Source organism: Nothoprocta perdicaria, unplaced genomic scaffold (genome assembly GCF_003342845.1).
Source record: "Nothoprocta perdicaria isolate Ctin4 unplaced genomic scaffold, notPer1 scaffold_513, whole genome shotgun sequence".
Taxonomy (NCBI): domain Eukaryota; kingdom Metazoa; phylum Chordata; class Aves; order Tinamiformes; family Tinamidae; genus Nothoprocta; species Nothoprocta perdicaria.
In genome coordinates this window covers 60,505-71,509 of record NW_020455770.1, presented here as the reverse complement: position 1 = coordinate 71,509, position 11,005 = coordinate 60,505, and the positions used below count along the sequence as shown (strand labels likewise).

Sequence of the window (11,005 nt, the reverse complement as noted above, 5' to 3'; positions counted from 1 at the left end):
GCAGCAGATCATGGCCATCACGGACCAGAGCCTGGACGAGGCGCAGGCCAGGTAGCGGCGGCGCCGTGACTCAGCTCCGCGCCGCCTCTCCGCGCCGGGGGGCTCCCGCCGCCGGGGGGCTCCCGCCGCCGCGGGGGTCGCCGCGAGCAGCCGCGGGGCCCGAAGTTCCCCCGTTGGCGGCGGCTTTTGTGGCTCTCGGGAGGCGCTTCTGCCTCCCGTGCCCCGGCCGCCCCTCCATTTCCAGGCTCTTTCGGCGCAGGCCGTCGATAATAAATCGCCCCGRTTGTCTGAGTGCGGGCGCAGGTTTTGGCCACATCCCTGACTCAAACGGTACCGTTTGCGTGTAACGGGCCCTGCGGCTGGAGTCCCGGCCAGCCGCCGAGGGTGCCCCTTCCTTGGAGGTAAAAGGGGGAGCGTCGAGTGCCCGCCCGGCCGTCGGGGTCGGGCGCGAGGTGCCCGGGATGCCGGCATCCTTGCTACCCCGATGCCGGCTCTTGTCAGTGCTGCCACCTCCTTGGTGCTTCGGAAACTCGGTTTAAATCGTCTTAAAAGGAAGAAGTTGAGGGGTTAGGTTCGCTTCTTTCTGGACGTGCTGTAAAAGCCGAGTGGACTTTACTGGCGCGTAAATAACCGCGGCGAGTGACGTAGCCTGATGTGAGCCTGTCCGCGCAGCAGCGCCGGGTCGTGCCTCTTGCCTCGCAGGGGGCTCTGCCCGGGCCGTCTAATTAATTATATGTTCTGCGTCCTCGGTTTGCGCTGATTACGAGGGGTGGAGGCCGCTGAGGACGAGGAGGAGGCCGCGGTGCAGCGGGGCTGTCGGGCGGCTCTGCAGCCTTCGCGTTGGGGTCGGCGACGGGCGATGACTTTGTCTCCTGTAAACGGTGCCCAGGACTCCCCCCAGCCCAGCCTGCAATGGGGCTACTACAACCACACCGATGGGGCTGCTTTTTTTTCTTAGAAAACCCCCAAAACCCCCAAATTTCTCTGCCATCGGATTGGCCGCGTTGAGGTCCACCTGTTGCTGTCGCATCCTGGCAGGGACTCAAAAGCGACTCGAGCAGTTACGGCAGTAAAATGTGTCTCTGCAATGACTGTGGGCAAGTGCCAGGCTCCGAAGGGTTGAATAGGCTTCGGAAATAGGGGAAAAGGGGAATTATTTTTGTAAAATTACCCCAAAGAGCTTTGTTTAGCTGTAATATGGAAGGACGTTGAATTAGTAGGTGGGACTTGCTTGGGGTAAAGTGTCTTTCTGACCTATGGAAGCCTTTCTGGAGAGGCTTCTGTTATGGAAGATTGATTCAGAGGTTTGGGGTTTTCTGTTTTGTTTTGGTTTTTCTCCTCATGTTTCATGACTCTGGAACAATTTTCTGTGTTGGTCTAAGAACCTCAGGATCTGCTAGGCTGCTGTCATTTGGTATTTTCATTTATTGGTGCTGAAGTAAGCCGTCTCATCACTTTTTGATATTTTTTTTCTCTTTCACTGCATCTCAGAAATAATCGTCTGCAGTTCCTGTGTAGTTTCTGTAGGAATAGACTTGCCTGGATGCTGCATCGCAGAAAAGAAAAATGCAGGTCTTAAAATGTCTTTCTTTAAGTGTTTTATCTTGAAGACACTTAAACTTTCCAGGAACTTCAGTTTAAAATAATAGTTGAATAATAGGTTTTAAAAAATAGCTTGAACAATATGTTTAAACTAAGTTACCTTAACTGTGCTTCCTTGCTTTAAAAATAAATGCTGTAAAAATCTATTTGAAGCACAGCAGGCTTAAAATACCCCCAAATTTTGAAGCCCTGTTACAATATTTTCATGTGCATATGCACTAAATAAGCTCCTCTATTGTAGATGAGAAGTTTGTGTGGTTTAAGAAGCCTACAGCTCGTTGAGAAAAGTTAGTGCTGAGAAAATAAAGCTGCAGCCTGGTCTCACAAACAGCACAAATGATTCAGCAACATGGGTAGGGATCCGTGCGCTTCCCGCACCTTGGTAAATGACAGTGCTGCAATTAAGTGCTGTATTTGTTGGGATTAACCTCCTTATTTTGTATAAATAAATAGTCTGCGTATTGAATATTAGAGGGCTTCTTTGGTTGCTTTAGTGCATATAGCTAAAATCTTAAACTATAACCTGAAATATGATCAGTTAAAGTTTTATTTAAAGAAAAATAGTATATCGAGGATTAGTTTAATGCTGCTAGTAAACACGATAAATCGGGTTACTGTTCTGCACAAGATTAAGTGGCCATATTAACTATGGCATTATTTCTGGGAAGCCACCTTCTTAGGCCTGGTATCTCTAGCTTATTGCCTTTACGTATAGAGCCTGGCTTTTCAAACGCAGACTGAGAGTATAATCTTAAGGCTTGCAATGGATTAATTTCAGTCATTTATTTATTTATTTCTCTCTCCTTCCCCCTTCCTCTTCCCCTCATCAGGCAAGGACAATAGGCTCCACTAGGCTGTCTTCTCAGCTGCCTTTGTTCTCAGGCTGTTTGTCTTAGATGTTTGATAATATCAACCCAAAGTAGATTATTTTTTTCTTTTTTTTTTTAACCTTTTTTTGACCATGTACTAAAAGAAACTGGCCAACCGACTTCAACTTCTGCTGCTGYTATTATAATCTAATATTCTGTTGTTCCCTGGCAGTTTAACCCTTGCTGTAAATATTACTGGTGAAAGCTTGTAAGGAAACCAAACACCTGTATAGAAATGTTTCATATTTGCTAGAGAAGTGACTGCTTTTTAAGAATAAAGGCCGCTTTGAATGTATACAAAAAGCATCAAAGTACTGAAACATCAATCATGTTCATAGCAATAAATAAATTACAGAAGCAAAATATAAATTACAGAAGAGATCATAGGAAACAAAGAAGGCTTTTTGAGGCGTATGTTGTAGCTAGATACCTCTTTCCATTTAAGTCAGTCAAAATTAGGTATCTGATAGTTGCCATTAGAAGTGGATGGGGGAAGATAACTGAAAGACTGTGTGTGTGCCCTCCTTGGGAAATGCTGGTGTTTTCATTTAGACATTGATTACCACATTTCAAGGTGTTTTTCAGCTGGGAAAACACATCACCCAAACACGCACGTGTGTTTCTTCATCTTAAACACTAACCTGCTATYCCTGAAGCAGGTCTCGGCTCTCTGTGAGTTTTGATGTCTTTCTGTCCTCCGAGTCGGCACTCACTGATTCTTTCTTCTTTAATTGCAGAAAACATGCCTTGAATTGCCACAGAATGAAGCCTGCTCTTTTCAGTGTGCTGTGTGAGATCAAGGAGAAAACAGGTTTGTTGAGATCTGCTTACAGCTTTCTCCCCCCCAAATAATAATAATAATAATAATTGAGTGACAAGTTTAACTTTCATTTAACGTGGCTCATGTCCTCCCTTATATGTTCCTTAACTTATGGCTGATTTTTTGGCTTAATACCCCTCTGTAGGCTGCAATTTTGTTTTGTTTTTTACAATCCTATGTGCTGGTTTGGAGAGATCTAAATGCATCTATTGCGTTCTCCTCACAGTAGCTTGTTTTTGAAGAAAAGTGGGATAATAGAAGTTTGCAGGAGCTGTTTGGAGGTGCCTTCATACCCATCTTGCCTTCAGTTACTGCTCCTTAAAAGAGGATCCTTCCCCTCACTTACTTTCTACATCGAAAGCTACTTTGTGTGTTCTGCTGACTGCAAATGCAACTTCCCTGAACTGGATCCGCTTGCAGGAACGGATTCTGATGTCTTGGTTATGCTGGATTTGTTTTGGTCTCRTAGCTTTTTTGAATGGCTGATGGTCTGTCTCTCCCTTATTTAAATTATGGGGAGCAGATGTTATGGCTTGAAGCAAACAAAAGCCTGGACATACTGTAGCGCAAGGTTTGGGGCTTTCTTTGTGACCCAGGCACACCAGCTTCTTTTCTGGCTCTCAATGGATTTAAAACATGTCCCTGTCGCCCCCCTCTCTCACCCTCTTCCAAATCTTTCTTTCCTTCTCTTTGTTGGAGTGTTAGTGTCACTCACAATAGCTCGGAATTAGCTGTGGGCCTTGGCCATGGGCAGCCAGCTGAAAGGTGCAGAAAAATTCTGCCTACAAAGCGTTTATCAATTAAAAGGGAATTACTGTAATTTAAATGGATTTAGCCACATCTAATATTTTATCAGGATACTGTTCAAGCTCTAGATTTTTTTCTTCCTGTATAAATGTAGTTTAAATTTTGATCTAAACCACTCAGTTACAAGGAAACACGTATTTTAAAATAAATCTTAAATATATGTCTGGAGCATATGTAACTATTTGAAGATGCACTTAATCCACTAATGCCTGCTTAGGTTTTTAGGACCTTGTGCAAGTATTTGGGGCATTTCTAATCTGTGAGCAAATACAGGTTTGATATGTTGCTGATTGAATTACGCTTCAGAAAAGAATTCGAACGATATGGATTCAAGCAGGGAGTAAATTCTGTATTAAAATCAGAATTAAACATCAGTAGGGTTAAAGGTATGTGTATCTTGGCGCTGGATATTAAATTTCTGGGGTTTTCTTAGCAGCTGATTATACTGTTCTGAAGAAAATACTGGCCCCTGATGGGTTTCAAGTTTCCTGGGACAGGGAGGGTGTATTCCTACATATTTTGTGGAGCATGTTACACAGGAGGACTTGGATCTTGCTGTAGATTTCTGGATGGAGGTTTGGGGTATGCATGTAGCAGTGTTGTAACATGGAGCGCTCTATTTCTGTCTGCAGTCCATGCTTTTTTGTTCAGCKTGCTGGCCCTCGGCTAGGTTCATGCAGCAGGTACCTTTTGGGGTGATTGTAGAGCTTAGTGCTGTGCTGAAGAACACGCTTTCCCTTTGGTGCCGAGTTTGTTGACTGTCTTACATAGCTTGTGTCTTGTTCCTYGGGACTCAGAGCCCTGCTGCGTTTTGTTTTCCGCTTCCCTTATATTTGCTTTCTCTGAATATACAAGATTTGAAACTTCAGTTTTAAGAAAGCTCTCTCCCGTTGCAGCACTCTGAGACTGAGCCAACAGTGTTGTCCTTCTCTCTAGTGGAACTCTTGGGAAGCTGGTGGATTCTAGATGAAAAATGTGATCCCTCAGGTGGGTGAGGATGAGTCCCAAGTGATGAGTCTTTTTGGTAGCTCATCCAAGAAGGTTTGATTTTGGTAGCACTGACAAGTTAGAAGGGRTTTGCAGTTGCTTTGAGCCAGCCTGAAAGTGGTCTGCTACTAAAAATTGTCCTCCCTTCACACTTAACTGTGCGATCTGCTACGTGGACTGCCAAATTTAAGGAACCCTTCTGTGTGACAGAAATCAGTCGAGCACTCACTAGGTGATCAATACTTGGCAGCACCACAGAGGTGACACAGTTCTCCCCTGGGACTGTTGGCCCTAAGTCTGCGTTATTTTGGTTCTAAATGTGTATTCTTGGAGATTTACCCTGCTGTTTTGCACTCCTGCCTTCCGAAGGAAAATCGGGAATGGAGAGAGCTGAAGGAAAATCCATTATCACTTATTCTAGTAGCCGTGATCTTGTACAGTTCGTTACTAAACTGCAGATCTTTAATTAATGATATGTAAATAGATTGTAATGATAGTATTTGCATACTGAGTGAAGCATCACCACCTTAGGTTGTGATGTATTTTAATTAAAGATTAATTAGAAGTGATGGGAATTTCACTTGACTTAGTATAATTATTTTACATATTTGATGAATATCTTTTAGCTGATGTGCTGGGAAATGCACAATATTATATTAGTACATCTGACAGGAGTGGCTCTTAAGGCTTTTTGATCTGTAGCAGGTTGGTTTTTTTTTTTTAGCTTTCATAAAAGTGATAGTTTGTGGAAGATGGGAGCATCCTGCTAAGCAAGGGCTTTCAAAATCATGCTTAAAACACTGACTGTGCTGTAACTGTTTTAGTGGAAAAGGAAGCACTTAGTGTTCAGCTGTCCTCTCAACAGGTAGGAAATAAAATGGATAATTTAGCCTTATTTGTACCTTCTTGAAGCTTGTATTAAAAATAGCCAAAGAATTACATAGCTTCTAACTCTGTGTATGAACAGTTGGGACTAGTTTTACTATTAACAGYTTGATGGTTTTATTGTACAAAAAGTATCCTTTAAGAAGTTAACAGCTTTACTCTAAAAGTAACTTTGTATTTTAACTGCAAGGTTAAATAATTAAATAAATCCATACTAAATAAATATGTAAATACATAATCATGCCAAAAAATCCCCCATCAACCTGGTGCAGTCACTTAAAAATACTGAGCTGCTTATACTTGTTGATTCTTAGAGCTGCGTCATCTTCACCGTGTTCTGCTAAATTAATCTGTTAGGTTGGAAGTGCAGCTTACAAGATGTTAATGATAGTTAACTCCTCTTTAGTTACTTTTGACTTCCTAGAGTTGGATTCTTCCCCCAAGATGGTAAAAGTGCTCTTGTACGTGCTTTTCAACAGTCAGCTTGAGATGAGATTATGTGTAATTGATGATAACTAATGTCTAATTACCATAATTAGACAAGTGACATAAAATTAAGCTGCAGCTGGGAGCTTGACTTCAGCACGAGGTGCACTGATATGCATCATAATGTGCACAAAGAGAGGGTTGGCAGAAGGGCACTGAAATAAGAATATGACACAAGATTATCTGTCCCATTTTATACTTGCTGCTCTTATTAAAAAGATTAAGCAGGAAATGGCCTCTGGCTCTTTAATGGGTTGAGGCCTTTTGGAAAATAGCAACCAGCAATTTGAAAAATCAGATGTTTTCCATGTTCATTTCCTTAAATGTTCATTCGGTAACAGCCTGCACCATCAGACGTACGGTATTTTTTGCGATATTTTAGTTCGTTTTAATTCCATAGCGACTTGGAAAAGCTGCTGACTTTACATACTCAACAATTAACTTATCTTGAGTTAAATAGCTGCCCATAAGGGACATCCCATTTACTATTTTGTACCTACCTTCGCTTTGCCTTTTTCCTTTTGCCGTAAGAGTGGGAATGTTTTGGAGAAGACCTTGGTTGCAGTGACAGAGCAGAGGTCTCTAGCTGCTCCCAGTTACCTCTTCGGAAGCGTGTGGCAACTTCTGTAGAACCTGCAAAATGTCAAAGTTCAACAATTTTATTGTAAGTTTAGTCTCTTTGTATGCTCAAAAATGTGCACCTGAGGTTTTACTACTTAGATGAGCTGTTCTTTTCCCTGCAAAATGGTGGAATTTGTTAGAAATGTATGCCCTAAATGTCTTTGTGTATACAGATTATTCTGCTGCCCTCATACTAGAGTATAAGCATCAGAAAGGTTCTGGGGACATTTTTCAAACTAGATTGTTCAGTTTATTCGGTTTATTGTGTGTTGCTGCATAGTGAAGTTGTATCCCCAGCATATAAAGCGGACTAGGTCAAATTCCTCCCTTTGCAGAGAGGTCAATGGGATCTCACAGTAGCGTGTTGCTCTCTCCCGTCCCTGGCACCTAGGAATTGCCCGGGGTGCAGCAGAGCTCTTGCCTGCCAGCTCGAGGCAGTCTTTGCGCTCCGGTGCCGATTGCTGCCGAGGAAGCCGTGCAGAGGCTGCTGCGTGGTCACCTGCTCTGTAAGGACCTTGCTGTCATCGTCACGCGCTGCAGGAGTGCTTGCGCGAGGCCTTAAATCTCTTCCAAACTTGGTGCCGTTTAAGCTGTAGTGACTGTGAGTAGTCTTTTTATCTGTGTGCATTTGAAAACTCGCCTCATGTTTTGGTGTGTCTTGATCTCGGTAATGCGCTCGGTTCCTTTTTGATGCGCTGTCTTATGGCTCCGTTAACCCTTTCTCTAGGCCTGAAGGCAGAACCCTGCGAAAGCCTCCAAAGGGCACATCAACGCTTGCCCCGATGTCAAGTTGTTGTGTCCCATTCCAGAAATAACCTCTTGCTTCCCTCTTTATATTCATCTAGTGTTAAGTATTCGCGGTATTCAGGAAGAAGACCCCCCAGATGCTCAGCTAATGAGACTAGATAACATGTTGCTGGCAGAGGGTGTCTCCGGGCCCGAGAAAAGAGGAAGAGGAGGACCGATGGCTGTAGCAGCAACATCAGGTGGCTGTCCAAATGACAATAGCATTGAACACTCTGACTACAGGGCCAAGCTGTCACAGATCCGACAGATATACCACTCTGAGCTAGAGAAATATGAACAGGTGATCTTTCTGCATGGAAGAGTTTTTATCATCTCAATTTAAAATAATCGTTTTTTCCTTTGGTTTTAAGAACAGAACAGGCAGTATAATAAATTCAGATGAATGTAAGGCTATCAAATTCGATTAAAAATTAATCTCAGTGTTGTAGATGTAAGGTGTAGCTAGAGGGACTTGACATGGAGCTGAAGATAAATGAATGTCTGATTTATCTTTGTTGCTGTATTTTTAGAGTAAATAGAGTAAAGCTGAAACATGGGAACGCCTAAAGTTTTGGGGATATATATTCTTGTGGGGAAATTAATTCTGGGGTATTTTACTGTTTGTCGATACGAATGTCTGTGTTTTCAGGCCTGTAGTGAGTTCACGACCCACGTTATGAACCTGCTTAGGGAACAGAGTAGAACAAGACCAATTTCCCCAAAAGAAATAGAGCGCATGGTGAATATAATCCATGGCAAATTCAGTACCATCCAGATGCAGCTGAAACAGAGCACGTGTGAGGCAGTGATGATCCTGCGGTCACGATTTCTTGATGCAAGGTACGAACAAAACACAATCTAGTAATAACAGTTAAGTCTGAACCTTTTTTTTTGTTGCTTGATGCCAATGATTGCATATGAAAACTGAAGTTTTTCCGGTGTTGATCTGCTTTAAATATGTAGAACTTGTTGTACTTCCTAAGGAATGCCGCTTTTGTCAATAGCATCCATTGAACTCAATTCTCACGTTCTCCTTAAAATCAAGTATAATTTAGAGAAAGAGCAGGCCACGGTGTACTCTGATTTACATAATAAAAAATAATGCATAATTAACAAAACAAAAAAAATACATATTTTCATAGGCGTAAACGACGTAATTTCAGCAAGCAGGCGACGGAAGTACTGAACGAGTATTTTTATTCACACCTGAGTAATCCTTACCCCAGTGAAGAGGCCAAAGAAGAGCTAGCAAAGAAAGGTGGCATCACCGTTTCACAGGTATGAAGTGTTTTCTTTGCAATTAACTTAAATAACACTCTTTTTTGAGTGGTATTTGACACCTGTAGTTAGCAGTAGGCTTATGTCCCTGGTTCTTAAAACTAACGGGCTTTAGTTATCTTAGAGCATGGCAGTATGGTTTTTTTTTCTGCTTGAAGACTAGTTAAAAATGTACTTGTGCTAGTAACTTCAAAATATGGTGGGAAATGGTAGTATTTTGATCAAGTACTAAGAGGTAATATTTTGATCCAGTACCAATAAGAGGTATCCTTCTCCAGGTTTCCAACTGGTTTGGTAACAAAAGAATTCGATACAAAAAAAACATGGGGAAATTCCAAGAAGAAGCCAATATTTATGCTGCAAAAACTGCGGTGGATGCAACAAATGTAGTGGCTCAAGGCAACCAGGCAAATTCTCCATCTACACCAAATTCAGGCAAGTGAAGATGCCAACGGAGAGCCCCTGGGCTTGAAAGTCTCAAATTACTTCTTATAACAACATGGACCATAGACTACCAGTGTTCAAGACCATCCTAAAACATATTTTTCTTTTAGAACGCTTAGATATATGCAGTCCTAGAAGAACTAAGGATGATGCTGTGGGGTTTTGTGTTCTTCTTTCTATCTGTTTTTCATTTAGCAAAACTTGTTCATTCTTTTTTCAGCTTCCTCTGGCTCTTTTAAGATGACAAATTCCGGAGACTCATTTATAAATTTGCAGTCTTTGACTTCTTACCAGGGCTCCCCAGTGGGAGCCAATGTGCAGTCACAGGTAAATATTGTAAGAAAAAAAAATACATACAATGAGATGAATGTTAAGGCCCATTTCTTAAGTTTTTTGCTTGGTTTCTAAATAAGCCTTGGTTTCTAAGCAGCTTAGAATCTTTCCTGTACAATAAAAGCTGTATATGCTATAGCAGGCTTGAGACTAGGTTCTAAATATATATCTATATATATACACATATACATATATAAATGCTTAGGAGATTATATATATATATATATATATATATATATAAAAAAGTGCTGGAGGATCATCTCTTCAGAAAGGACCAGCTAATGAATCTGTCCCTTATTTAAAGGTGTATGTTTGTTTTTGGCCAATACATATGTACTCATACTACTTCATTTTTAACTTGACCTTTTTTCCTTTATTATTCTGTGGGATCTCTTTGTAGATGGATTCCTTACACCATGTCATACATCAGACAGGAAGATATGACACAATTGTGGGGAATCCTTTGTATACGACGCAGCGCATTGATGTAAGATGTCCTGAGGTATTGTTTTACCAGCAGCAAAACTGCCTGAGATGGGTTAATGGATCTGTGAATAAATGTCGGATATTTTTCTTCCCTTAAATGTTTGATGTGGGGATAGGAAAAAAGTTGGGGGGGTAATTTAGTATTTTACTGGATTAATATTTAGAATTTAATATATCGGCCTTCTATTGCTGGAAACTTGGTTTAAAACCTTGGCTTCAATTTCCCAGCCTCCTCAAAGTTTATATCTTCAGTTTTTAAGGCTCTTGCCTTAAGTACTGTTTTTTCATAATATGTTCTTGGGCAGTGCTTTCCAAAGGTGATATTTAGTTACTTGTTTTCATAAGCACTGGCACTTGTAATGTGTAATCATGTGCTTTCTTGTCTGCAGTTTCTTAGAGCTTTAATGAAATTATACATTTATTCTCCCTCCAGGCTAATGGCAGCTGGCAGGATGCTACCACCCCTTCATCAATCACCTCACCTGCTGGAGACCCTGGAAGTGTTAATTCGGATGCGTCTAATTAAGTTCTTAGGACCTATTGATGAGAGGAAAGAGGTCATTAGTGTAATTTGTCAATGTTGCTCTTTTGCCAACACTAT

General features: G+C 41.6%; 1 protein-coding gene across 2 annotated transcripts; it reads left to right on the top strand.

Annotated features, from left to right (window-relative positions):
* Positions 1-6: 6 nt before the first annotated feature.
* Positions 7-10,963, top strand: PBX4 (PBX homeobox 4). Of its 2 annotated transcripts, none has more exons than XM_026048151.1 (9): positions 7-51; positions 3,209-3,282; positions 7,923-8,164; positions 8,513-8,703; positions 9,006-9,141; positions 9,420-9,576; positions 9,806-9,912; positions 10,319-10,405; positions 10,838-10,963. In XM_026048151.1, the coding sequence occupies exons 1-9, from the start codon at positions 11-13 to the stop codon at positions 10,928-10,930; spliced, it is 1,128 nt and encodes a 375-aa protein (XP_025903936.1). In that variant the 5' UTR covers positions 7-10; the 3' UTR covers positions 10,931-10,963. The 2 variants fall into 2 exon arrangements, with proteins under 2 accessions (XP_025903936.1, XP_025903935.1); XM_026048150.1 differs by having other exon boundaries at positions 10,319-10,420.
* Positions 10,964-11,005: the final 42 nt, after the last annotated feature.